This window comes from Vicia villosa, linkage group LG4 (genome assembly GCF_029867415.1).
Source record: "Vicia villosa cultivar HV-30 ecotype Madison, WI linkage group LG4, Vvil1.0, whole genome shotgun sequence".
Classification (NCBI taxonomy): domain Eukaryota; kingdom Viridiplantae; phylum Streptophyta; class Magnoliopsida; order Fabales; family Fabaceae; genus Vicia; species Vicia villosa.
Window position 1 is genome coordinate 185,769,696 of NC_081183.1, and position 27,889 is coordinate 185,797,584.

Consider the following 27,889-nt stretch of genomic DNA (forward strand, 5'->3'; position numbering starts at 1 on the left):
TCATGAGGTTGATTGAGAAATCCTCTAACAAAGAATCCTCTAGGACAGTTTGATATTTTTAGGAAAAAATATGTTATTGGAAATTTGGAATAAACAAACTCCAAACAATTGATATTATACATGTACCAATGAAATTATTTATAGAAAACCTGATCAACTGACTGCAACATCACCACGGAATCCAACAAGTTAGGTATGAATATGATTGTTTAAAATTTCCAACCTATATGTACAAACCCGATTTTATCCTCCATAATTTCTTAAATTTATAATCACAAAAAAGTACAATAATCTTATCTTCTACCCTCTCAGAAAATAACATTTCATTTTAGTTTTCAGAATCAGACAAAATAACAATTCAAAAAATTAATTTTCAGAATTTTTTTATTTCTTCAAAAAAAAGCTGCACAAAATTATTGCAATTTATTTCGTTGCGTCGTGTCCACTTGCAAGTGGTTAGAAACAAACCAATGTCGACGACGAGAGTCTCTTCATTATTACGCTGCACCCCCACGTTCCATAGTTCATCGATTCAGCGAAAAAGTTTCTGCAACAGAGACGCTGTTACTACTACAACGTTTAGCAGAAGAAGTAGTTACGTTGGTGTATCAATGGCGGTGACAACTAGGGAGCAAGAGATTGTGTTGGAGGAAGAGAAGAAGAAGCTTCAGTTAGGGATTGCTGAGTTTTACGATGAGTCTTCTGGAATATGGGAGAATATTTGGGGTGACCATATGCATCATGGATTTTATGATCCGGATTCTACTGTTTCGGTTTCGGATCATCGTGAAGCTCAGATCCGAATGATTGAACAGTCTTTGAAGTTTGCTTCTCTTTCTGGTATTGCTTTCGTTCAACTTTTTTCTGTTTAGTGCTGCTCACTGTTGTATTGTATTATATTGTATTGAATTGTAGAACTGCTCTATTATCTTGCTTTTATGAAGCACGAACACGGAGACTCCGACGCTGATTAGTTGACACCGATGATATTTTAAAAAAATAATAAATTGAAAGTAATTAGAAATGTCGGTGTCAGCGTGGAAATGATTTTTTTTTTTTTAGAGGTGTCGGTGCAAAAATGTCTGAGTTATACGTTTTTTATGCATTTAATGCAAATAGTACTTTATTTTGTTGGGTTTTGAAATTGAGTATGTATAAATCATATTCACTATTTCTAGTAATCTATTTGAGAAGACTGAAGAGGATGTTTATAGACTAGAAAATAAGGATTTTCAATCATTGGTTTATCACCTAAAGATATAAATTAAATTGCCATTTTGTTAGGTGAGTGTGTTTGGTATCACCTTAGTCTTTGAATGTATCAAATTAGAATAATTTACATAAGTATGTATTTTTTTAGTCAATTTATGTGTTTTTAGTTAGACAATTTGGTTAATGAAATTATTGCGGGAAAACACACTTATATGTTAGAGAGAGTGTTGGGGTAGCACCTATAATAGAGAGAAGATGATAGAAAATAGACTTAGGTGGTTTGGGCATGTAGAAAGAAGACATGTAAATTCGGTGGTAAGAAGAGTAGATCAGATGGAGAGAAGTCAAACAATTAAAGGAAGAGGAAGACTTAAAAAGACTATAAGAGAAGTTATTAAGAAAGATCTCGAGATTAACGATTTGGATATAATTATGGTCCTGGATAGAACATTTGGTTCATGTAGCCGACCCCACTTAGTGGGATAAGGCTTGGTTGTTGTTGTATATAATTTTGATACATTTAGGGACTTTATTAGCAAATTTTAATGACAAAAATGACTGTTTACTCAATGCTATGAAGGAGAGATATGGTCATGAACATTAGACCCAACACTGGTAATTGTTTGAAAAAATAGAAGTGATTGAATGTGACGATCAATGTGGTGTCAGTCTCGGTCGGATATCAAAAACACCTTCAATATGATGTTTTGGTGCCACATAGAAAGAGGATTTCGGTTATTGTTAATAAATCATAAACCATTTCTCAATTGGAGAATACCAGGATACTTTGTATGTGTGTGTGTAATTTTAGATGTTATCAACAAAAGTAAATTTTCCATTGTTGCTGATAAATTTTCCATTGTTGCTGATAAATTTGACCCTGACTAGTATTGACTACTTGTTGTTATTGAATGAATGAATATGCTCAGAGGACTCAACAAAATGGCCAAAGAGTATAGTTGATGTTGGGTGTGGCATAGGGGGCAGTTCAAGGTACCTGGCCAAGAAATTTGGAGCAAGTTCTGTCGGCATCACTCTCAGTCCCGTCCAAGCTGAAAGAGCAAATGCTCTAGCTGCTGCTCAAGGATTAGCTGACAAGGTTTTTCTTTTTCTGGATATTTTCTCCTTATCGTTTTCTTACACATTTTACTTTCTTGCTGCTCAATATTTGTTCAACTATGTTATTTTATTGTAATAAAACCCTCACCAAGGGTCTGATATTCGACATATGTTTGACACTTAGCATGCTTACACATGTGGTTATATATTTAGGTTCAATCAATTCCACTTTCTTAAATTATTACCATTTCTACGTCTCAGTGTCTATATAGTGACTCATTGTGTGGCTGATATATTTACCTTTTATGTTTATGTAATGTAATGGTAGGTTTCCTTTCAAGTTGCTGATGCTCTAGAGCAACCATTCCCTGACGGCCAGTTTGATCTGGTGTGGTCGATGGAGAGTGGAGAGCATATGCCTAACAAACCAAAGGTTCCAATTCTCTTGTTGTCTCACTTGCATTCTACTTCACTTTCTTTGATATTTTCTTTTCTTTATGCTTATACAGTTATAGTCAATTTCCAGTCTCATTCAAAATCTGTTTCAGTTTGTTGGAGAGTTAGTTCGGGTAGCAGCACCAGGTGGCACCATAATTATAGTAACGTGGTGCCATAGGGATCTTCGTCCGGATGAAAAATCCCTACAACCATGGGAGGAAAATCTCTTGAAGAAGATATGTGACTCATTTTATCTTCCAGCATGGTGCTCAACTGCCGAATATGTCAAATTACTCGAGTCCATGTCCCTTCAGGTAGTTAATCAATATACCTAATTATAAAAAATTCATTCTCTGCTATGAGTTGAGACATTTATTAGAGTTCATTTGAATCTAGTGTTGCTAATTTAAACGACATAATTGCATTATCGTATACAATAGTTTATTGGATAAGCACTTAATCAATCACACTATGTGTTATCAGTTTAGGCTGTGTTGCTATTTTGACATTGATTTCTATCTATCTGTCTAGGACATCAAATCAGCAGATTGGTCTCCCTATGTTGCTCCATTTTGGCCAGCAGTGATACGTTCAGCATTAACATGGAAGGGTTTCGCTTCAATCTTAAGGAGTGGTAAGCTCAACATTATACTCTAATACTATGTATTTATGATAATTTATCATGATTAATGCATAATATTTATTAAGAATACTTTTTAAAAAGTGTTAAACTCCTTCATTTATCTATATATAACTTCTTATGTTGTCTCATGTTTGAAATAATAATCTAAAGTAACACTGTATGTAACTGAGAATTATTTGATTTTTGGTGTGCGCAGGGCTAAAAACTATAAAAGGAGCTTTGGCTATGCCATTGATGATAGAAGGATTCAGGAAGGGTGTAATTAAGTTTGCCATTATCACATGTCGAAAGCCTGAAAACTAGGAGGGTCGACGATTTTATATTTTAGTATAATGAAACAGATTTCTTACATGTCATTTTTCTTTTGGTAGTTCATAAATAGAAGAATTAAAGATAGTATTCTGCCACATCAAATCCTATTAGGATTGAATAAGTGGATATTGAAGGAAAAATGTAACCTACAATTGAAATGGTTGCTCAATATTGGTTTACAAAGAAACAAAAAGGTTTTATTATTCCATCATTTATTGTTCTTGTACTGTATCATCGTTGTTTACTGAAGCCCCCTTTTGAATGTGTTTCTTTCAGTGAATTTTCTTGATATATTCATGTGTTCATTTGAAAATCGTTGTTATTCTCATCAATTTGTTTTTATGTTAGTACTGGTTCTGAAAAATGGGGGGAAATGGTTTTTGTTTTGTTGGCAATGTCTTAGTTAGTAGTTCCTTTGTTTTTGCAGTTTTTTGCTTGAAATTTATGGTCAATGGCACACAGTTTGAGAAGAAAGTCTCCAGAAAATCTGTGTGTTTCAAGCTTGCTTGCTCACACATCCCTTCAAAGGATCCTTGGTTTTTCATGGTTGCTCCAAGTCTCAACCAATCTGTCATCTTTGAACTCCGCCTAAAAAAGGCTCAATCATCTATATCTTAGCAAAAGTTGCATACCTATATTGCAGTCTCTAATGGTCTGTTTCCTACGGCACGATGTTTGGAAACTTCATTGTGTTCAATTATGTGAATGGATCTTGTTGCAACAAGATCCAATCACGAAATTTAACACTATGAAGTTTTCCAACGAGGTGTGGTAGCAAACTAGGCCATTATATGCGGCAGAAGGTAGATGGTGGTAACGCCGCAGGTAGATGAAGGTTAAAGTGAAAGGGTGTCTGTCTTGCCTATCATTTGATTGCGAATGTAACACCTCATTCCTTTATTTTACTAGTGTTTATTGTTGTGTGTTGATTTGTGCAATAAAAGCTAATTATATCATTAAATGAATGTAAGACTAATTATGTGATAACTTGAGCAATATTTTGTAGAAATACTACTATAGTTTTACAACTAGTGCAATTTTCAGGATATTTTGCTCGTTTTTACTCCATAAATAAATCAATCAATGAAACTGTGATATGAAGCTGTCTATCATAGCTTTTCAAGTTATCCATATGCCAAAGCTAATAGCATGTAGATTACATTTCATTTTACCTTATATTATACATTACAAACATTAGCATGAAACAAAAGAAGGCATAAAAATGCAGACATAAACTCCACCACTTCTCCATTTATGCAACATTTTGGCAATTAAACCAATTTGTTAATCACCAAATCACACATAACATAAGTGCATATAGTTCAGGGGAGTTCAAGCATATAAAAATCCGAAGGCCAGCATCAACACAGATGACATCCTGTTTTTTACATACCATTCATGAGATATTGATGCAATTTGTTGTCTGCAACGATTAATGTTCCGGGCCAGTCAAAAGGTCCAATAAAACTAGTCCAACACTCAACATCCACTCCACAATATCATGTGACATGAGAGCGATTGACGTGTAGACTTTCGCCAATAAATCCCTCACCAGATTCAAACTATTTGCTCATCATCATCTATTGGATTCAATCCGACCGTCTCCCGTATGTCGTGTCAACTGGGAGAGGTTTTAACCTCTTGTCATATATAAGCTCGTCCACGCGCGTATAATTTCATCCACTCGCAATTTTCCATGTGAAATTCATCAGATCCTTTACGTTGCATGTTCTCACCAACATTTCCCTTAATCAATAACAGTAACATCTGATCATGCGAGTGGATTCGCCGCTCCGATTTCAACCTCCGTCCCATTACCACTTCATGTTATCTCCTCGATTATCGGAGGATCATCCATCCTAAAAGAGTCAACCAAGAGATATGCAAAGAGAAAAATGCCTTGCGATCTTAGACGAATGATGGGAAGAGAGAACCGAAAGATGAGAGACCAATCCTAGAGTTCCGATATATAGAAAAAATGTATGATGTTTCCAACAAAGTGATTCAGTTGGTAATAACCTCTAAAATATAAAATCAAATAGTGAAGCTCATGCAACATCGTTTGCGCGGGTCTCTTTAAGGAGTTGGGACTAGATAGAAAAGAATTATCACCTAACAAAAGAATGGGACTTTATGCGTTTAATGATTCTATAACTCATCATTAAGGCACCATAAGTTTATCAGTCTCTTTGGGAGGAAGGAAAGGACATAAGGATAACGGACATAAGGAATGGGTGTCTACAGCTGCATCATAAGGAAAATTTTCTTCACAACACTCAACATAGTCGCTTCGAACGTCCACCTAAAGATAACATATCACAACATCTATGACAAACCGGTTGTCGTCCATGCCAACCTATATGAAGTCCACCGAATGTATGAGACATTGCTAAAATATCCAACGGCAACAATCCTTTGGCAAGACATCAAAGCGAGAAGGATTGTCGTCCCCAATCGAAGTCGACCAAACATCAATACCAAGGATTTCAATGCACGCCTTGACGAAACTACAATAGATGACGATCTAATCATGTGATTCTTTCAATCAGCAGAGTGAGCTCCCAACTAGGGGTAGGATGAAAATCCTAAGACCAACTCTATATGGAGAATTCTTAGTCGTGTAACTTGGCGAAAATCTGGCCAGATTGGTGAAAATAGGAATCAGTCTAACATCGTTGGTAGAAAGGGAACTCATGAAGTGCCTCAAACCCAACACCGACCTCTTCGCGATTTCCTCATATGAGATGGCTAATATTGACCCAAGTTTGGCTTATCACCAATTGAATATCGATCCCTCTGTCATATACTTAGAGCAAGGGGAGGGTGTGTGTCCATTACATTGAACCAGTCTTGCTCTAAAGATTAGTACTCGCTTCCAAGCATCGATAAACTGATGGAAAATCCGGTGAGGTACAAACTACTATCATTTATGGATGTCTATTATGAGTATTCTCAAATTCTTATGCATGAAGAAGATAGAGAAAAAAATTGTTTTCATGACAGAGCATACTAATTATCAATACTACATTATGCCTTTCGGCTTGGAGAACATGGGTGCTACATGCCAAAGAATGATGAACAAGCTTTTTGGAGAGGAAATTTGTACATAGGTTGCATAATTCAGCGAAGAGATGTGGCATGATAAACACCTCACTAGCATATTCAACCGGGTTCGAAAATACACCATGAGACTTCAGCTCGAGAAATGTACCTTAAAGGTTGCGATTGCTAAATTTTTGTGTTTCTATTTAATAGAAAGAGACATCAAATCCAACCTCGATAAGTTCAAAAATGTGATTAAAATGGACACCACGAACACGAAGAAGAAGATAATGAAGTTAAATGGGATGTTTACCGCTCTCCTAGATTCATCTCATAGTCATCCGAACACGGCCTACCATCCTATACCTTTCAAAGGGAAGAGGTACAATTTGATTAGACCCCAGAATGCGAAGTGTTCACGTCGTTAAATGTAGCAATGTCCACCCCCACCAATCATGTCTAAAGCATTGGCTAGAGAAACTCCAATCCTTTACCTAGATATGTCTACCGAAGTAGTAAGCGTTGTCCTCATCCGTGAGGTGGGTATTTTACAGAGCCCGATATATTTCATATCCAAAACACTACCCGACTCAAATATCCGTTACCGGAAGATTGAGAAAATTTCTTTAGCCTTAATCATAGCTTCGAGAAAGTTACCACGTTACTTTTTGGCACATAATGTCGTCGTCGGGACTAAACAACCTCTCAAGCAAGTCCTCCTCAAGCCGTACCTCGCATGACGAATGACAAAATGGTCAATCAAAATATTTGAGTTCAATATCTTCTTTGAGCAAAGGAAAGTTTTAAGGACCGAAGTTTTTGCATATTTCATTGCATAAATGGCGCGATCTACATGCTTAAATGCACAATGTGGATTGTCTTCACAGACTGATCACCCCATACAAGAGGAAGAGGTGTGGGGCTCATCTTTGAGAGAGAAGTAATGCTGGTAGTAGAAGTATCCTCGTATTTTGAATTCCAAACTACCAAAAAATAAGCAAAGTACAGAGCTTTTATTGGTCTCACTCTAGCCTCAGAAATGGGAGCATAAAAATCAAATGAGGAACATATTTGCATTTGGTCATCTTCTAAGTCAAGGTGGCAGCGCAAACCAAGGACCCTTGCTGTAGAAGTATGTTACATTAATAAGAGATAAGTTGTATGTGTTTAGACCATCTTTATCTCTACACCAATTGGAATCGGTAAAATCAAGAAAATTTCATTTTCTGCCCGTATCCGCTGTGGGAAAGAGAATTTTGCAACCAATAGATTCTTTGATGTATCTGAGGATTCTCTTGACTATTTCCAAGTGAGACACCTTCGATCTCTCCATGAATCTACTTGCAATATGCTAAACGCCAAATCTGGTCTCGTATTGCACAAGTAACGTAATGATCCAATCAACCTTCTATATTGAGTTGGGTCTACGTTCTGCTCCTCTTCATTCTTGGACAGCTGCAACCTTGATTTAGCTGGTGTAATGACAACATTACAATGCTCCTCATCACACTTCTTCAATATCTCAAGAGCATATCTCCTTTGATGCATAAGCAGTCCCTTTTCGGATTTGTGGAGCTTTATGCCAAGGAAGTATGTCACGATACCAAGGTCACTCATCTCGAATTCTTTCATAAGCTCACTCTTGAACTTAGAAATACTCTTCTCATTGCTGCCTGTGATAAACAAATTATCTACGTATAGACAAAGAATGATCATCCCTTTACTTATTTTCGTCTTCACATAAGCTCCATGTTCGGATACACATTTCTTGAAGCCAACCTCAACTAGGAAACCATATATCCGTTTATTCCAAGCTCTTGGAGCTTGTAGAATCTTTCCTCTTGTTATTTCATAACAAAACAGGGGGTTGCCCCACATACACTTCTTCTTCAAGCGGACCGTTCAAAAATGATGACTTCATATCCATTTGATAGATAGACCAATTGTTGATATTCGCAATACCAAAAACTAGCCTCATGGTTCCGATTCTAGCTACCGGTGCAAATACCTCATCAAAGTCTATACCATCTCTTTGCAAAAATCCATTTGCAACTAATCGAGTATTATGCTTGATTATTCCACCTTTGAGATTTTCCTTCACCTTATAGACTCATCTTACACCAATCAACTTCTTTCTTTTCGAAAGATCAACTAACTCCCAAGTACTATTTTTCTCGATCGATTCTAGCCCCTCCTTCATAAAACAAATCCACTTTGGATCACTTACGGTCTCTTCCATTTTAACGGGCTCGAATTTGGCCATAAATGCAAAATGGACAAAATCACCATCATCATTGATTTCGTTATCGTGTAATATCTCACAATCTTGGAGTCTTTGAGGAAAACCTCTCTGCCTAGTTGGTCGTCTCACATTTTCACCAGCTCTGGATTGGACACGTTACTTTTCTACACTTTCCCTTTCTTCAGAATCTGGAAATTTGAAGCTGTAACTGGTTAACAGTTTCATGTAAAGGGTTAACGCATACATGTAACTGGTTAACAATTGGCTGTAATTGGTTACAAGCTGCTCCATTTGCTTCAATTCATCGATTACGACATCCAAGCTGATCACAATCCTCGTGTTTTTAGCATCAAACAACTTGTAACCTCCAGTAGAGTGATACCCTACTAGTATCATCATCTCCCCTTTGTCATCCAACTTCTTTCTAAGTTGACCCGAATACATCGATACGTAATGAAATAGAAAACTCTCAAATGGTATAGATTCGGTTTGAATCTATCCATGTCTCTTCCAGTGTTATCTTCTTAAACTTCTTTATAGGATACCTATTCAACAAATAGGCACTTTTGGATACCGCTTCTCCCCACAACTCTTTCAGCAAGTTCTTCCCCTTTAAAATACTTCTCAACATGTTCATAATCGATCGATTCTTTCTCCCGGAGGCACCATTTTGTTGCGGTGTATAGGGTGGTACTATCTCATGCATTATCTCCTCTTCATTACAAAACTTCTCAAAGTCATTTGAGACATACTCGCCTCCACCATCCGCTTTGAGAACTTCGAGCTTGAGACTGCTTTGCCGCTCAACCATGGACTTAAAATGCTTAAACACTTCGAATACCTCTTCCTTTATCTTGATTAGGTATGTCTATAGATTTTTACTATAATCTCCGATAAAAGTGACAAAGTACCTATTGACACCACACAAATTAACTCGAATCAGCCCATACACATCAAAATACACCACCTCAAGGTGATACTTGATTCTACAACCTATATCCTTGCTGAATTCAACCTTGTGTTGTTTGCTTGCACTCACTTTTCACAAATTTCATCCGATATGTTGATGGATTGCAACCTGGTTACTATTCCATTCTTTTGTAATGCGTTGAGATCTCAAAAATTGAGAAGCACATGACGGTAGTGCCACAAACACTCTTCTCGACTTGTCCATGTAGCAAGACACCTATGCTCCATAACCTTCAACTCAATCTTGAAAGTTATATTAGCAGCCATAAGAGCTTTAAAGACCAAAACCTCGTTTTCATCTATAATGCACAAAGTTTTGTCTTCCATGCGAATCTTGTAACCCTTCTCAAGAAATTGACTAATACTTAGAAGGTTAAATTTGATTCCTGGAATGTACAATACATATTTGATCAAGGAATGTCCATCATCCCTTTTCATGATAAAAACTTCACTGATCCCATCGACCGCTAAAATGGTGTCATCAGCGAATTTCACTTTATTCTTCATGGCTTGATTAATTTTGACAAACCAATATTTCCCCCTCGTCATATGCATAGAAGAACCAAAATCCAAGTTCCATTCTTCATTGCACTGGACTTCTTCTATCACAATCACCTTAACATTTTATTTCGCAAGCATTTCTGTAGCATTCTCGGAACTGCTGTTGATGCCCTATAGCCTACTACTGTTGCATTCACCTTCCGTGATCATGAACAAGAGTGTTTTATCATCATCCACCTCTTTGCTTGCAAACTTGACTTCATCTCCTTGAGATTCCCTCTGTTTTGTGTTGCATTCTCTTGGAAATGATAGAACTTTTGACAATTATAGCATTGTGCCTTGCTTATGTCAAATTTTCCTTTTTCGCCTCTAATGATGCCTTAACCACCATTTTTGTTGTAGCTGCTCTGACCCTTTTGACAAGTCGAACGTTTTGAATTTTAGGAATCTTTTCCACCAAAATTTTGAAAATTTCCTTTACTCTTCATGGACCATTTTCCTTTCGACTTCTTGTTCTTCTCATTGAACCAAGTTGCAAAGTGACATCCGCCTTTGTCTTGTCGTTATTTCTCTCCTCCATCATTTGCTCATGAGCTTCAAGAGAGCTTTGAAGCTTCTATTTGCTCAATGTCGCAAAATCCTTCAATTCCTCTATCACCACCACAATGTTGTCAAATCTTGCCGCCAAAGAATGCAAGATCTTTGACATAGTATTCTACTCATAAACAGTTTTCTCACACGCCTTGATTTGGTTCACCAATTGAATAATCTGTCTCATGTAATCATTGATTGTCTAATTTTCTTTAGTTTGAATCAATTCAAGCTAACATTTGTGAGTTTGTAACCTCACCATCTTTGTTTTATCAGCTCCAACATATGCCTTTTCTAGGATTTCTCACGCTTGCGACGATTCGCAATCGCCAACCTTTTCGAATTTGTCACTATTCACAAATTGATGGATCAAGAACAATGCTTTGGAGTCTTTCTTCTTCTCTTCCTTATGCGTTGCTCGTTGTGCATTCGTTGCACCTTCTACAAGTGGATTCACCCCATTCTTGTTCACTTCAATAACATCTTGGTAGCCAAGCAACACATTCATTTGCTTGCACCATATGTCGTAATTCTTCGCATCAAGGGTTGTTAGAATTGTAAGGACTCTGTCATTGGTGATATAATTCATGTTGCACACTAGGTGTTTGTGGATCAAAATCAGACTCTTGATGCCAAATGTTGAAACATACAATCTCACAATTGATAAACTATGGAGTATGTGGAGAAAGAGATAATGAGACACGAGGGGATTAAAGGAGAGATAATTGAGGGTGAGAATGATATTTTCATTACTTGAGATAACGATGTCCCCGGGACATTTATACAAGTGTTACAAAATAATTAGGACCTAAAACATACAACTGAAAAATTAGAAAAAACAAAAACTCGGGGCTGTAACCGGTTACCACAAACTGTTAACCGGTTACCGCTGATACAAATTCAAAATTATCAATCAGGTGTAACCAATTAATGCCAACTCAAAACTACTATTTCTCTTTTCAAAAGTGTTTTTTTCCAAACTGTAACTGTAACTGGTTAATCCCCCGTGTTAACCGGTTACAACACTTAGATTATATATTTTTCACTTTAACTGATAATAGTAAATATAAAAAAATTGATATAGATTAAGAGTTAATAAATTTATATTTTAACTAAAAGTAAAATGGTTACTTTACCAAGTCACGTGAGAGTTTGTTAGAGGCATCTCAACTAGTTTTATTTCATCAACTCTCATATTCCACATGGGAAGTTCATTAGAACCTTCTTCTGTTCTTGTTAGAAGTATCAATATAGATGAAAAATGAAAGTGTCCAAAAGCAAAACCAGTTTAAACAAAGGATGCTGCATTAACCTAATATCTTTTACTCCCTCCGTCTCATAATAAGTGTCCTATTTGCAGTTTTTCCTTGTCTCAAATTAATTGTCCATTTACAATTCCAATGCATGAATCATTATTATTTTTCCACTATTATACCCCTATTTATTAACTTTCACGTTATTCAACTACTATTAATAGGGGTATTCTAGTAAATGACATTAACTTTTTTACTAAAACCAACACATCCAATCATTTTCTTAAAAACCGCGCATTACTCAAATGGGACACTTATTATGAGACGGAGGGAGTATCTATGTATGAAAGCATCTATCTACACGAAGTGAAAACACACAAACACACGAGGAACAAGAAAAGAAGAAAATAAAAAATCAAAACTACAACATACTTTACTTTTCCATATTTTCCTCCACAAATCTAGTTTTATTAATATGATAAAAGAATCCCATAGTTGTCTTGTGAATGGGGTTTCACCATTGACTTTGCAATAAAAACAGACAAAGATTCGATAACGAGGACCCAAAAGTGCTTTTGTTTCACAAGGGTCAGCTGCAACAAAACCACACTTTGACAATTTCTACATAGTGATTCCACTTTCTCTTTCTTTTATGCAACACTATATTATTATTAAACTAATGTTTTTTGTTTTTTTTTGTTTTTTGTTTTGTTTCAACCGAATCCAAAGCTCCTCTTACCATAGTCAACTACTTATGTGAAAATCCGTTGACATAGATTTGCAATGCAACCGAATCTAATGTAACAAAACAAACAACGTTAAAGCAAACTCACTCACACGTGTGTGTGGTTTGTGTGCGTGTGTCTTGTGAATGAGAATATGTCTTTGTGACTTTGTGAGAGTACACACACAACACTACACTATATTATACTACTGTCAAAGTGTCAACTATCCATTGTTATTATAAAACTCATATCCTAACGAAGCTTCCTCTCTCTTGAGTTGAGAACCTTACTTTCTCTTTTTCACTTTTTCAGATTTTCATCCTTCACATAAAACCCCATTTTCATCTCATCTTGCATCAGAACCACCTTCACTTCTATCTTTCTTTCAGGTAACTTTCTTATCTTAACTTTGATTCATCTTGTTCTTCTTGAATATGTGTTTCTTTGAGTGAGTTTTTTGTTAGTGTTGTTTGGAATTATGAGTTTGTTTTAAGGGTTTCTAGTAAAAGGGGTGAAATTTTTATGATGTTTGCATTTGAAGTTTTAAGGTTAATGTTTGTTTTTGAAGAATAGCTTCTTAAGATTAAAGGGTTTTCTTTTAGAGTTATGTAAAGTTTTGATTTTTAATTTGTTAGCATAGTGAATGAAGCTTTGAAATTTTTGTTGCAAGATTAAAAGGGGTTGGAGAATGAAAGGGAAAGTTTTGACCTTTTTCATGGTTACCCTTTATGTGTTCATATAAAAGTGATTAATTATTATTCTCATCAATTGGTTTTTATGTTGGTATTGATTCTGAAAATGGAAAAAAAATTGGATTTTTATTGGTTACATCTTGCTTAGCTATTAGCTAATAGTTGCTTTGTTTCTTACTGCAGTTGTTTGCTTCAAATTTGTTGTCAATGGCACATAGTTTGAAAAGAAAGTCTCCAGAAAATGGAGACAATTTAGGCTTCAACAGCTTTTCGCTTGATGATTTGAATGAAGATCTTTTTGAAAGGGTACTTTCGTGGCTACCGACTTCGTCGTTCTTTCGCCTTACTTCTGTCTGCAAAAGATGGAAATCAGCTGCTGGTTCTGTGAGTTTCAAGCTTGCTTGCTCACACGTTCCTTCGAGGGATCCTTGGTTTTTCATGGTTGCTCCGAGTCTCAACCAATCGGTTATCTTTGACTCGGCTGAAAACAGTTGGAAAAAACTCAATCATCCGAATCTTCTGCTCGAAGATTCCAACAAAAGTTGCATGCCGGTTGCAGCGTCTAATGGCCTAGTTTGCTACCGCACGTCGTTGGGGAACTTCATTGTGTCCAATCCCGTGACCGGATCTTGTTGCGAACTTCCTCCGTTGAATTTCAACTCAGAAAACCAATCTCTCAATGCTGTTGTTATGAGTGCTGCTTTCAATGACCAAATGTCCTACAAGATTGTGTTGGTCTTTGGGGAATTACCGAATCTTTCGTTTAAAGTCTATAACTCTAGCTCAGCCTGTTGGGAAGATGAGAATGCTCTTGGGAGGAAGGTCGATGATAGTTCGTCGGATTGTGATTCGACTGACGACAATGTAGTGTACTTCCTGAGCAAGGCCGGAAACGTGGTGGCAAGTAGCATGCAGAGAAGTCCAACCAAGCAATATTCATCGGTCATTACTAACAAAGACGGTCAGGAGATAGTCTATTTTCTGAGCACCTCCGGAACCGTTGTAGCCTGCAATTTGACTTGCAAATCTTTCATTGAGTACCCTAGGTTGTTACCAGTTTTCTGCGAGTACTCTATCGACATTGTAGAATGTAATGGTGAGATGCTAGTTGTTTTGTTATCAGAATTCTTGGAAAGCACAAGTCTTCGTGTGTGGAAATTCGACGAGACTAACCGTTGCTGGCAACAGATTGCAGCAATGCCTGCCTCAATGTCTCACGAATGGTACGGAAAGAAGCCGGATATCAACTGTGTTGGTGCCGGTTCTCGTATTTTCATATGCTTGAACTCTCCTGAGCTATGCACTTATGTAACGTGTGATTTGGTGACCAACAAATGGGTTGAATTGCCAAAATGTTGCATAAATGGAGAAGTCATGGAGTTTATGTCTGCTTTTTCGTTCGAGCCGAGGATAGAGGCTTCTGTGTGACTGTGAAACGGCCTAGCCGGAATCATTGTTTTATGTTCTGTTTGGTTTAATTTTAATTTGATTTGTACTTGAGTTTTATTCATGCAGCATAGTTAGAAATGGAAGCTAACCAAATGATTTGATTGTTGACAGATTGATTATATTGTAATTTTGTTAACTGAATTTGAGATGTAACACTGTTATCATTTAGTAGTATTATCAATGAATGATCCTGTTCATGATTCTTTGTCTCATGTTAATGCTTCTAAAGTATTTAATTTTTATAAGGTACTCCCTCTCCCGTTGTTCCACAATGAGAGTGACAATGAGAGTGACCTATTTGAAATAAAATGATGGTTCCAAATAAATGATCTATTTCAATTTCTAATATATTTTCTACAATTTTACTCTCTAATTAATAAAAATTCACCATTCTTAATAAATGATAAGGGTACTTTAGTAAAAACACTATTATTTCTCTTACTTTTAAACACTTTTCTTAATTTGTGTGAAATGATGGACTGAGTCGCTTATTGTGGAACGAAGAAGGAAAATCTTTGTCTGAAATGTAGCTTTGGCATAAGGATACCTTGTGGGACGGAGGGAGTAAAATCTTTGTCTAAAATGTAACTTATTAACTTTGGCATAAGTATACCTTGAAAATCTATGATATACTGTTTCATATGATAAATTTGACACAATTATATCCCTCTTTCAGAGTCTAGTCTATTTTGGAGGACTGTTCAAAACAAAGTTGCTACTGATGAAAATGTGACTAACATAGATCTTTACCTGATTTATCAATGTGACCTATGTCACAAAACCAACAAGACAATGCAACATGTTTTTTTGTAGTGTCATTTTGTTTCTAATATTTGGAATTGGTTTAGTCAAATCACTCATCTGTGGATTGATAGAAGTTGTTATTTGGCTATTCTATTGTTTCCTGTAGTTGAAATGAGCTGGGTTTGAACTTTGAAGACAAGTGTGATGCGGATATAAATATCTCACTTTCATCCTGAAAATTAATTTTCTTTTCCTTTTAAAGTGTGATTTTTTGGTCAAAGTTAAGGATGATCAATTTTAAATTTTTTTATGATTCCTAAAAACAATTTATATATTTTTTAAGAGAAAATGGTGATGCACTGACAGTGTAAAATAGTTTTAAACTATCAATCAATCACAACTATGTATCCAATTTCATCACATTTTATCTTTAAAAAATTTCAATGACATGACAAATTGCTTATTTTTTATTAGATGACAGTGTAAAATTGTTTTATATTGTTAATGCATATCCATTAAACCTTTTTTAATAATAATGTTTTGTTAAAAAAACTTTTTAAATATTTAGTGACTATTTTGATTTGATATTAACAAATTTAATTGTTATATACTTATAATATTGATTATTGATTGTTTGACTTTAAGCATTTATAAAATAACAAATGATTATATAATGCAAATGATTAATCTCTACAAAAAAAAAACTTAAAAGATTAATCTATTGCTAACGTGTACTTAAGAAATAGAAAATTTATTTATAAATAAATTTAAGTCGGCAAATTTGATTCGACAACCTACCGAGATAACAGTAGGGTCGTTTGTAGACGATCATTCCCTTCTGTTTCCCCTTCCCGAAGAAAATCGCTGCTCAAACAAACCATATAAAAATACCACAAACACAAAGAGGAAGAACAAAAAAGGGTTTTGAATTTCAATAACAACCTCAATTATTCAAATTCAAGTTTCGTAATCACAAAGAAAAGAATCCAATGGCTTCCGAAGATTCAGTTAAACAAGAATTGGAAGAATTGCAGAAACAATTGGGGAAGAAGCAGAAATTCGAAGCCGCTGTTTCATCTCTTAAATCTCTGCTCCAAACCACATATCCATCAGCTTCTACCTCTCTACGGAAATCTGTATGCTCCTTTCATTTACAATGCTTTGATTTATGAACATTTTATGACTTGAGTTATTTGTTTAATTTTACACTAAATCGTCCAAAAAATATATGTTTATAATTATTATATGTAAATCGTCCAAAAATATCAAATAGAGCAGTCATCCTGCTATATGATATCTCTCTATCCCACTTTTAGAGTCGGCCGCTCTGCGCTGCTATTCGGAAATGACTATTCTGGTTATTGTTTGATTTGATGGATAATTAAAATATAATGAACTGACTGAGGTGTTGCTGGTGATTTCCAGTTTTATACTGTTATATGCAGAGTTGCTACGGTGTTGAAGACGAGATACACAGCACCCGGTTTCTGGAGTGCTGGCTTAGGCCTTTTTGAGCAGGCTATATTGTTTGTTTCCGAACCTTCTGAGAAGGTGCACTTGAAGGCTTGCATTGATCAGGCCAAGGAACATTTGCATCTAGAAGACAACCCTTCACAAACTTTGCGACCTGCTGAGACTCGTGAAAATAGAGGTGATTTTCTTTTACTATCTTGATGTGTCACATATGTAGTTTTTCATGTTGATGAGTTTTATGGTTTCGAAATTTTTAAATAGTTTGCTTTTTTTACCTTCGTGTGTTTATCACGTTTTGTGTTGATTCAGGATACCTTTTTGAGGGGCACCTTACGGTAGATCAAGAGCCACCACAGCCTGAATGGTTGGTTCAGGCAAACCTCTTGACAGCAGCTGCTACACTATTTGAAGCTGAATCCTCTCAAGGTTTAGCAACGAATGAAGCCACGACAGAAAATGTTGCTAGTGTGCTTGAAATGCTTAGAAATAGATTGGAAGAAGTTGTGCCGCTGGTATATTTCCTAAGTCTTTTCAAGTATCTCTTATAACCCCTTGTTCGGCTTCATTTGTTTCTCTTAAATAATAACATGGCTTTGAATTTCTAGATTCAGTTTCTCTAAGTAAATGAAAGAGGTACTATGCAGCTTAGGCATTGTTTGAAACATTAATATACTGAGGGTGATTTGTTTCTCTGTTTTTTTTTTCAAAAAAAATGGTTAGATGGAGAATGATGGTCCTGTAGCTCCAAGAGTTCCTCCGGCAAGTAAAGCAGTTGTGGCGAAACTTCCCGTCATTACTCTCACAGAGGAGATCCTTGCTAATATGGGGAAAGATGCAGAGTGTGCCATTTGCAGGGAAAATCTGGCACTAAACGATCAAATGCAAGAGTTACCGTGCAAGCACACATTCCACCCTCCATGTCTAAAACCTTGGCTGGTATTGTTTCGAACTTCACTTGTTTACTGAAAGTTTTGTTTTACCCTTTTGAAACCAACCTTTTTGCAGTTGATAGATATTATGGGGATATGGAAGAAATGTTCAATTTTTTTTATCATTTATGTTGCAGGATGAGCACAATTCTTGTCCAATCTGTCGTCATGAGCTGCAAACTGATGATCATGCCTATGAGAGCTGGAAGGAACGTGAAAAGGAAGCTGAAGAGGAGAGGAAAGGCGCTGCAAACGCTCTTCGAGGTGGTGAATTCATGTATGTTTAGATGGATATTCAGTTGGTGAATAGTTGTGTATTCTTCATTATTTGAAACTATAGATTTCTTCACAAATTTATAGGACAACCTTTTTATGACAGCTATTCCTTGATAATAAAAAATCTCACTTAATTCCAAATAATGTTGACAGCATGGATTGATTCATGTGTTAGTTCCATTTTAGTGTATCACATACATGTTCATAGTTTTTAGGGTTCTTAAAATGCACCCAGTTAGCCATTTTCAAGGTACAAGTATCCACACAAAGTAGAGAAAACAAAAAATTGCAATGAATAATCACAAACCCATCAACTGGATATGGTGAAGGTGACATAAAACTTGGGAATTTTATGGAAATATAAAAAATGTCTTCATTTCCGTATGTGCCCATAATTTTTTCAATTAAAAAAAATGTCTTCATTATCTTATTATACAAGACTCAACACAATTTTACCGTTAAACGTCTGAAAAATAAGTTGTAAGTTAGTAAAATAAATTAAAAGTTCGTGATGAATAGATCTTAAAAGATCTTAACTAATCAGGTTTTTATTGTTATATAAACTATATGCTAAAAACTACGCGCTCACAGTATGGCATGACAAATCTGTTTTTAAAACATTGAATCAATTATACATGATGTCAATCCAACTTCAATTACTGTATTTTACCCAAATCAACTGAAGTTGGATTAGTTCAATGGCTTGCATTAATTTAGTTGTATCCTCCCTATTTTTTGCAGTGCGTGTAAAAAGAACAGTTTGCAAATATAGGAAAAGAATTGTTTTAGCATTACAATTTACAGAAGCACTAATGGAACCTAAAACTTGGAAATATAACTTCATAGAATCAAATGCTTGGAAAATCATTTATAGTAGTGATGACAATGTGATAGGTCCTAGACATGGCAAAATAGGCCAGGTTTGACGGGTCGGTTCATTTGACCCCATCATTTTGGCGGGTCGGGTCGAGGTTTACTTAAATTGGTCTATCCTACCTAATCCCCTTTAAAAACGGGATAGGGCGTGTTTTTTCCACCTACTTTTGTTAAATTTTTTTTTTACTTAAAATTAGGCATTTAAGAGGTCAATCCACTAACTTTTTTTATTAAAAAATTTAAAATAGGAGTACTTCTGTCTAAAGTCATTATGATTTGATAAATGTATTTTCATATTGTTTCACTTAGTGGCGGTAGATGCAAGTTGCAACCGTAAAAATCAATCATTTATGAGATAAAAATTAAAAAATTGAGAAATAATGAAATAATAAACTTTTTTTTTATTATTGTTTAGTAAAATACTACAAATTTTATATACTTTATTGTTTAATGATTTTTAAAAGAGGTGTGTATTATTGTTTGGGAAGTAATGACATATACAAAAATTTGTAAATAAAATAGTAAGTAAACGAAGTCGTAAATTATTTAAAACATATATAAACTAAGTAATAAATCAAACTGAAAAAGAAAAAAAACTCTAATTCGTTAGTAAACGTAACAAACTTGAATTTTGAGCTCAGATGTCTAATTAGATGGTTCGCCCTACATCGCCTCGTTTTTTAATGGACTTAAATAGGACGAACTTAAATAGGGCGGACAAGCCGCCTGCTTCGCCACTTCTATCTATGAACATATAGATTAAGAAGTTTCTCAATCCAATGCCTATTAACTTTAAGGTTTCTTGATTTGAGATCATTTTCTTCTTTACTGTCATTGAAGTGTTATGGGTGGAGATTAGGATCGTTTAAAAATAAAGTCTAGAGGTCATAGAAGCAATCATTTTGTTTTAATAATAATTAAAAATAATATCTGTGAAGTTATGGGAAAGAGCAATTGGGCAAAGATTAAGGAAAAAACTTAAATAATTGAGAATCAATTTGATTTTATGTCGGAAAGGTCGATCATGAAAGCGATTTATCTATTACGGTGTGTGATGGAGTAGTATCAGATGGACTAAAAAGACTTGCGCTTAATTTTTATTGATTTGGAGAAGACGTATGATAGAGTTTCTAGAGAGATTTTGTGGAAAGCCCTAGAGAAGAAAGGGATTAAAATTGCATATATTTGCGTTGTCCAAAAATGTATGAAGGAGTATCTACTAGTGTTCGGGCACATGGTGGAGAGGCAGACGATTTTCTCATTAAAATTGGTTTGCATCAAGGTTCAATTCTACTACCTATCTTTTTACCTTAATTTTGGATGTACTCACGAAACATATCCAATAGCAAGCAATGAGATGCATGTTTTTTTACAGATGATATAATCCCTCTTTGAGAGTTGAAGGGAGATTTAAATGAAATGTTGAAAACTTAGAGAAGAGCTTTAGAAACGCGTGATTTTTGCTTAAGCAGAAGTAAGACAAAGTATATGGAATATAAGTTGAACATAGGAGGAAGTGTTTATAACATAGAGGTGAAAGTTGAAGACCATATCATCCCTTAAGTCACACGGTTTAAATATCTTAGGTTCGTAATACATAATGATGGAGAAATAGAAGAGAATGTAAACCTTTAAATTCAAACTGAATGGTTGAAATGGAAAAAGATATCAAGTGTTTTATGTGATGCAAAAATACCGCTAAAAAAAGGTCGATCCAATTAGTTTGGAGGCCCGATTGTAATTTTAAAAAAATAGACCTAGATTAAAAATATAATTTTAAAAGTTATGAGTTTACACCTGTTTTTAAGAAACCAGTATAAAATCATAGATGCTTGAAAGCAAATTATGATTTTACACATGTTTTTGAAAAATTAGGTGTAAAATTTTTTGCTTTTGTAATTAAAAAATATTGAATCCCTCAAAATTTGGGGCCAGTGCTGCAGCATATGGAAAAGTCTAGTCCTCTGCTGAAGCTAGAGGAAAAGTAAGACCTACGATTTTATACAGAATAAAATATTGGATGGTTAAGAATCAACACGAAAATAAAGTTAGACAAAGATGAGGATGTTGCGGTGGATATGTGGTAAGACTCAACAAGATAAAATTAGAAATGAAAATATAAGAGTGTTGGGATAGTGCCTGTAATAGAGAATATGGTGAAAAATAAATTTAGGTGGTTTGAACATAAAAAGGAAAGACTTGTAATTTTGTAGTAAGGAGAATATATGAGATGAAGAGAAGACAAACAATTCGAGAAAGAGGAAGAAAGACTATAAGAGAAGTTATTAGAAAAGATCTCGATATTAATGATTTAGATAGAAGCATGGTCTTTGATAGAACATTAGCGAAAATTAATCCATATAGCCGACTCCACCTAATGGGATAAGAGTCGGTTGATTTTGTATTTATGAGGTTAAATATGAATTATTTATTTTTATGTCATTGAAAAAAAATTTGTTTGCGCTTAAGAATCACTTAAATAGTACTATAGTTAGGGGTGGCAAAATGGATCATCCGTCCCGCTCCATCTTAAACCCGCCAAAAAAAGAGTGGGGCGGACAAGCATGCCAAGTGAAAATGGGCATAAAAATCAAGTTCGCCTATTTTTTTCTTTTATTATTTTAATAGATTAATAAGCTTTTTTTACCTTCCAATTAAAATTTTCACTTTTTTTAAATAATTTTTTATAAAATATCTTTTTATTAAGTTTTACTTAAAAAAATGTTGCATATATTCACAAATAAATGTTTAAAATAAAACCATCAAGAATTAGAATTATTAGAATTAACTAAAAATTGGCGTGCTTAAGGCGGAACGGGCTGAACGAATAAGCGGGATGGACTTTAACGGATGGCGGATTTTGGCGAGGCGAACATTGGCGGACGGCGGATTTTGGCGGAGCAAGCTTTGGTAGACGGCGGACTCAAAATTTCAACCCAACCCGCCATTTTATAACGGGTGCGCGGACCGATCTGACGGACCACCGTTTTGCCACCCCTAACTATAGTAGTTTTCTCCCCTAATGCATCATTTTACCCTGAAAAGTACCATATTGTGTGGCAATTTGAACCCACCCACAGAAAAAGTAAGTTAAACAATCACTGAATTTTTCTTTATTAAAGATGCTATAAGTACCTTGAAAAAGCTAACCACCTTAATTAGTTGAGATCTGTGAAATTTACCATAGTACTGTGTTTGCTTATTCTATTGTATTGTATGATGAATTTGGACAAAACACATGGTACAATTATTTAAACTGTTTTGTTGAACGGGTCCACAACTATCATTCCTCATGCATTTCTAAATTCTGAACAGAATACACAAACTGTTATGTTACTGGCATGACATTAACATGTTTGGCCAACTATCTTAAGTGTACTGTGTACTTCTTCTCTTACATTATCGCTATTTCATTAATGCTACAAACAAGTACCAATAAATTGAGCCTAAAAGTATTTTGTTTTTTGAACTAAACATCACACTTCAATTCATTCTTTCACAAGCAATTTCAGAATGATTAGATCCAACAGCAAATCTCAAACTAAACAATTATAGCAAAATGCTAACCTTACAAAGCAACCAAAATATTATTACCTTAAAAATGAATGTTTTTTAGGTATAAAGCATCAATCTATAAAAAAATAAAAGTCAATATATCACCCAGCTACATTCTAGCTTGGTGCTAAAAATTTCAACAAATACAACAACTTCTCACCAAATTGCAACCATTATTGAGTTGTAAGTTCTCTCAAATTAATAATATACACAGCGAGTCCGGCTAAGTAATTAAACGTGCCAAAGCAGCCGCAAATCGACCAAATTGTAACCATACACCGATATGACAAAAATTGTTGCAGAGTAAAACATTCTCGGAAAACCAAAGTTCAGAAACCTCCCATGACTATTTGCCAAGTGACGGGCATAAAGATTGTAGAATTCACTTAACGTGAACTGGTATGAATCTTGGATACTAATAACTCGCCTCCTTGTTAATTAGTCGGCTTTACCCTACTCCACCTATTGGCAGATCTTTGTGAACCTTGAGGTGACTGGCGAGGCTCTGAGTATCTATCGTTTGATCTTTGTGAACTTTGAGGTGACTGGCGAGGCTCTGAGTATCTATCGTTGTATCTATTGTTTCTAGTTGCAGATCTTTGTGAATTTTGACTCCACTCGCGAGGCTCTGAGTATCTATTGTTTCTAGTCGGTGCAGATCTTTGTGAATTTTGAGACCACTCACGAGGCTCTGAGAATCTATCGTTTCTAGGTGCAGATCCCATTCCGTCAATCCTGCCACCTCTTCTGTCATTATTCCTACTCATTTGACGATCATTAGATCTGTTGTGTCCACCACTTGATTTGTTACTTTCTTCCTGCTCGGCTTCATATGCCAATGGTTGGATCCCCTGAAGATCAGGTTCTGGGACGTAACCGGCAGGTCGCTTGGACTCATCCATTCTTCTAAATGTGATTGATATCCTAGCAAAAGTTTCCACAAAAAATAATACAAATCAATAACCTTTTAAAAAAAGAAAAACGGAGAAAAAAGGAATGTATACTATCATATCCGTAAATACCTTTTTGCAGGAACTGCGGGTACACAATGCTTAGCTACATCAGCTCCATTTCCATTTAAGACAAGTACAGATCTGGAGAGAAAAAAAGAGAGATTATAAAGATTTTGAATCCTCCATAAGAGCGACAAGTTGATCAATAATGTAATTCAGCTGAATCCGATGTAATGTAGAACTAGTTAACAAGCAAAATAGACAGAGTAGTGGATAAATCAAGATTGAATACTTACCCTACTGGTAGAGGAATAGCAAACACACCATCAAATTCACCAGGACCTACAATCCTTAGGTTTGATCCAAAAAGTATGTCGCACTCGCTAAGAAATGAGACAGTGCAAAATGGTCGAACAAAATCGTGGTTGTCTATGTGTGGAGGTATGCAGTCCCCTTCTTCATAGACATTCACTATACAACTATCTGGCACACAAGTAGTAGGGAGTACATGCCACTTGACCAGGCGTCGAATGATGACCTTGAAAAGATCGGGTAAAGGATCTATAGATGCACGGTGAAGAATACCAGGTGGGTTACCGTCCTTATCCTGTAGGCAGAAATTTAATTTTGAAAGTTATAGATCCATTTATGATGCTCATCAAACATTACCCTACACCCTAAACAATAGTAGTTTAGTTAATATTACTTCTAAAGAAATGTAAAGACATTATGAGAGACTAACCACTGCATAGTTGTAACAGCACCCAAATTGGATAGTTTGGCGTCCCTTGCCCTTCATCCACTTCTTAGGAGCTGAATATGTCCGTTCTGAAAAAGTTAACAATCGTGTCAAATAATGAAATGATTTCTAATGTTAACGCCTTTCTTCAATTAGGCATGAGTTTTTCGGCGCATTGTTACTTGAGGAGCTAATTTGTATGGCCAAAATTCGTAAAAGAAAAAGTCAGAGTTTAATTCTTTCTATTCTTCCTAACCCCAATCTTAATGAGACATGCTTTCAATGTGCTATAAACCACTAAACTTTAAGGGTGCTTTTTACATTCTATAACCATGTGCAGTTTGAATTTCCATCTCAAATTTGAATTATCAACAAAATCTTCACAAAATAAGAAATCTAATGATTCAATAAATGAATCGGCATAGACGCTTATCACTAAACAACAATTGCATATCTAAATGAAATCTTAATAGAACAAATTAGATCTTGATTATTTGTATCTATGAAGCACACACACACCAAAAACACAACACTGACGCGGACACATTGACATCGATAATAATTTTAAAAAATGAATAAATTAAACATAATCCCAGGTGTTGCGGAAACAACTTTTTTTTCAAAGGTGTCAGTTCTACATGGATTTGTATGACCGGATGCAATGGGATCGGATCAATTAGCCATGAGACTACTTCATATATGCATATGAACATTACAAACATATAAATAATCTGATCAAACTTATGACAACATGAAAGTAGAAAAATGCAAACCTTTGAGCTCTCCCTTTCTTCCCATCTCTTGCAAAGAAGCAACATATCCAACAATCCTCTTCTGTTCAGCAGCACTAAAAATACCAGTATGCAACTCAAGACCTTCAACAATGTTGACTAGTTTTCCATTAATCCTTTCGATACAAATAAAATCTTTCTTCCTCCTCACATTCATAAACCTAATATACTCTCTTTGTTCCCTCGGCAAAACAGCCTTATCAGCCACAACTCTATCTTCACCTGAATTCTCTCCCAAAACCACACCACCAACAACGGCGTTATCGTCGTTTCGATCAATCCCAATCTCATCTTCACCAAATTCATCATCCTCTTGAGCCATATCAGCCCAAGACATCCGCGGACTCGGAACTTCCGAAGCCGAATTCTCCTGCACACCATCATTCCAGCTCCCAAGAGAATGACAATCACAATTTTCATCTAAATTAACTTCCTCCGAATTCTTGTTCCGGTTTTCATTTTCAGACTCTACAAAATTCAATAAATTATGAATTTTTATCATTAAAACACAAAAAAAATTAAAAAATTAAAATCGATTAAAAATTAGGGTTTATGTTACCAGGGTCGATTGAACGGATGCGATCGGAGAGTGATTGAGAACAGTTGCGGCAGAGATCTTTGGAGAGAAAAGGAAGCCACGTGGAGAAGAATTCGGAAGCGATTCGGAGTTCGGAAGGTTGATAATCGAGGAGGAAAGGGTCGATGGTGGAAGATTGTTTATCCATGGCGGTGAGTCGACTCAGTGGAATCGGAGACAGAAACAAACAAGTGAAGTAACAAACCAAAGATACGCTGGTTTTTGGAAATTTTAATGTGATTTAATTTTTAGTAGATTTGTTGTTATATATATTATTATTCGGTTGAGATATAAATGGTGAAAAAAAGATTTTATTCAGATTTCAATTTTAACATGAAGATAAGGTTTGTTACAAACTAGATTTTTGGCCCGTGCGTTGCACGGATTTGTTTATAATTTTTACCTGGATTTTTTTAAAATCAAATAATATATTTGATTAAGTATAGTTAATTATAATTATATGATTAAACCTACTTTAAAATTATATTAAATACAAAATAAAATTTTATAGTATGAGAAATGTTAATAAATTATACATAAACAATTTTAAATATATCTTTAAATTAGAAAGATATGTAATATTTATGTGAATAATACAATATTATAAAAAAAAAATGTTATATAAAATTATGTGTATGTATTATTTGTGATTAATCATTAAATTCATAATAAATATAAGAGTCAATCAATGTAAATTTCAATTTAGTGTTTAATCTATAATTTATAAAACTTACGAATTTTTTATTCAATGTCAAGTCCAAAAAAAAGTTTCAATTATATAATTTCTCTAAAAAAATTAATTATTTAAAATTATATTATATCTTACCATATTGATTCATATTTTCATGATTTATTTATTTATTATAGTGGAAGAAATATGTTGTGACTTGATTAATGAATTAGTTATTTAATGGGATATAGAAAGATATTATTTATTATGGGGAAATGTATGTCATTAATCAATCGAAAAACTTTATATAATCATATTAATAAATTAATTATATTCACATCAATAATTAAATTAAAGAAAAAATAATTATGAAAATTAAAATGAAACATTAAAGAGTTTTTTTTTTTCAATTTTATAGACATTGGTAATTCTAAAATTTATTATTAAATAGTGATATTTAGATTCTTAAATATAATTTTATGATAAAAAATTTAAATTAGTCCTCATATTTCTCTTCCATTTAACAAAATAAATTAATTATTTATAGTACATATTACTTGAATATTATAATAAATCAAATACTTTATCATTACGTAACTCTTAAATAGTTTAGTAAATTAAAACTAAATCAATTATGACTTACAACTACATTTTATTTTACAATTTTATTTTTCGTAAATAATTATTTAATTTTAAGGATATTTAGAGATAGTTAATAATTATTATCATATTAATAGAAATTAAAATTAAAATTAAAAAATTATAATACAAATCAAAATAATATAATTTATAGGATTCAATTGATGTATAAAATAAAATATCGTTGTTAGTGGATGCGATTTTTACCATGAAATATGCAGTTTGATTTGTCTTCGCAGAGGATGTGGATAATTTTAGTGTTTTCAAATAAGATGTATTTTATATTTCGGATGACTTTTTTAATGTTTTCAAATAAGATGTCTTTTATTTTCCGGATGACCCAAAGTTCTCTCAAATAAGATTACACATTTAAGAGATAATAGAAAATCAAAAAGTATATATGTACCATATAAGAGGTGTCTGGAGCAAAAAAATTAAGGTCTACGACTAAATTGTATACTACAACTATGTAAAATATGTGCATCAATACATTTATATATGCAATCATAATTATTAGGACCATAATTTTCATTAAAAAT

The 27,889-nt window shown here is 34.5% G+C and overlaps 4 protein-coding genes across 4 annotated transcripts; 3 read left to right on the forward strand and 1 right to left on the reverse strand.

The window, feature by feature from the left end:
- Positions 1 to 298: 298 nt before the first annotated feature.
- LOC131596358 (gamma-tocopherol methyltransferase, chloroplastic-like) lies at positions 299 to 3,936 on the forward strand. Its single transcript, XM_058868987.1, has 6 exons — positions 299 to 840; positions 2,142 to 2,311; positions 2,600 to 2,704; positions 2,820 to 3,023; positions 3,241 to 3,343; positions 3,549 to 3,936. The coding sequence occupies exons 1-6, from the start codon at positions 471 to 473 to the stop codon at positions 3,653 to 3,655; spliced, it is 1,059 nt and encodes a 352-aa protein (XP_058724970.1). The 5' UTR covers positions 299 to 470; the 3' UTR covers positions 3,656 to 3,936.
- A 9,255-nt stretch (positions 3,937 to 13,191) lies between these two features.
- On the forward strand, positions 13,192 to 15,530 carry LOC131600534 (F-box only protein 13-like). The gene is made up of 2 exons (XM_058872681.1): positions 13,192 to 13,376; positions 13,863 to 15,530. The coding sequence occupies exon 2, from the start codon at positions 13,887 to 13,889 to the stop codon at positions 15,105 to 15,107; it is 1,221 nt and encodes a 406-aa protein (XP_058728664.1). The 5' UTR covers positions 13,192 to 13,376; positions 13,863 to 13,886; the 3' UTR covers positions 15,108 to 15,530.
- Positions 15,531 to 16,677: 1,147 nt separating this feature from the next.
- Positions 16,678 to 18,715, forward strand: LOC131600535 (E3 ubiquitin-protein ligase AIP2-like). Its single transcript, XM_058872682.1, has 5 exons — positions 16,678 to 17,008; positions 17,298 to 17,523; positions 17,655 to 17,857; positions 18,066 to 18,281; positions 18,412 to 18,715. Exons 1-5 carry the CDS (start codon positions 16,862 to 16,864, stop codon positions 18,559 to 18,561), a joined length of 942 nt encoding a protein of 313 aa, XP_058728665.1. The 5' UTR covers positions 16,678 to 16,861; the 3' UTR covers positions 18,562 to 18,715.
- A 4,271-nt stretch (positions 18,716 to 22,986) lies between these two features.
- On the reverse strand, positions 22,987 to 26,293 carry LOC131596359 (RNA demethylase ALKBH9B-like). Its single transcript, XM_058868988.1, has 6 exons — positions 26,024 to 26,293; positions 25,447 to 25,932; positions 24,677 to 24,762; positions 24,231 to 24,541; positions 24,004 to 24,075; positions 22,987 to 23,905 (listed from the first exon to the last, which is right to left on the reverse strand). The coding sequence occupies exons 1-6, from the start codon at positions 26,187 to 26,189 to the stop codon at positions 23,416 to 23,418; spliced, it is 1,611 nt and encodes a 536-aa protein (XP_058724971.1). The 5' UTR covers positions 26,190 to 26,293; the 3' UTR covers positions 22,987 to 23,415.
- Positions 26,294 to 27,889: the final 1,596 nt, after the last annotated feature.

Bases quoted from the DNA above. Each gene is read 5' to 3' on its own strand.
- LOC131596358 (XM_058868987.1), top strand. From the start codon at position 471: ATGTCGACGACGAGAGTCTCTTCATTATTACGCTGCACCCCCACGTTC. The intron at 2,312-2,599 runs GTTTTTCTTTTT...ATGTAATGGTAG, and splicing joins CTCAAGGATTAGCTGACAAG to GTTTCCTTTCAAGTTGCTGA. The intron at 2,705-2,819 runs GTTCCAATTCTC...AATCTGTTTCAG, and splicing joins ATATGCCTAACAAACCAAAG to TTTGTTGGAGAGTTAGTTCG.
- LOC131600534 (XM_058872681.1), top strand. From the start codon at position 13,887: ATGGCACATAGTTTGAAAAGAAAGTCTCCAGAAAATGGAGACAATTTA.
- LOC131600535 (XM_058872682.1), top strand. From the start codon at position 16,862: ATGGCTTCCGAAGATTCAGTTAAACAAGAATTGGAAGAATTGCAGAAA. The intron at 17,009-17,297 runs GTATGCTCCTTT...GGTGATTTCCAG, and splicing joins CTACCTCTCTACGGAAATCT to TTTTATACTGTTATATGCAG. The intron at 17,524-17,654 runs GTGATTTTCTTT...GTGTTGATTCAG, and splicing joins TGAGACTCGTGAAAATAGAG to GATACCTTTTTGAGGGGCAC.
- LOC131596359 (XM_058868988.1), bottom strand. From the start codon at position 26,189: ATGGATAAACAATCTTCCACCATCGACCCTTTCCTCCTCGATTATCAA. The intron at 25,933-26,023 runs GTAACATAAACC...TGAATTTTGTAG, and splicing joins CATCCGTTCAATCGACCCTG to AGTCTGAAAATGAAAACCGG. The intron at 23,906-24,003 runs GTATTTACGGAT...AACTTTTGCTAG, and splicing joins CCCGCAGTTCCTGCAAAAAG to GATATCAATCACATTTAGAA.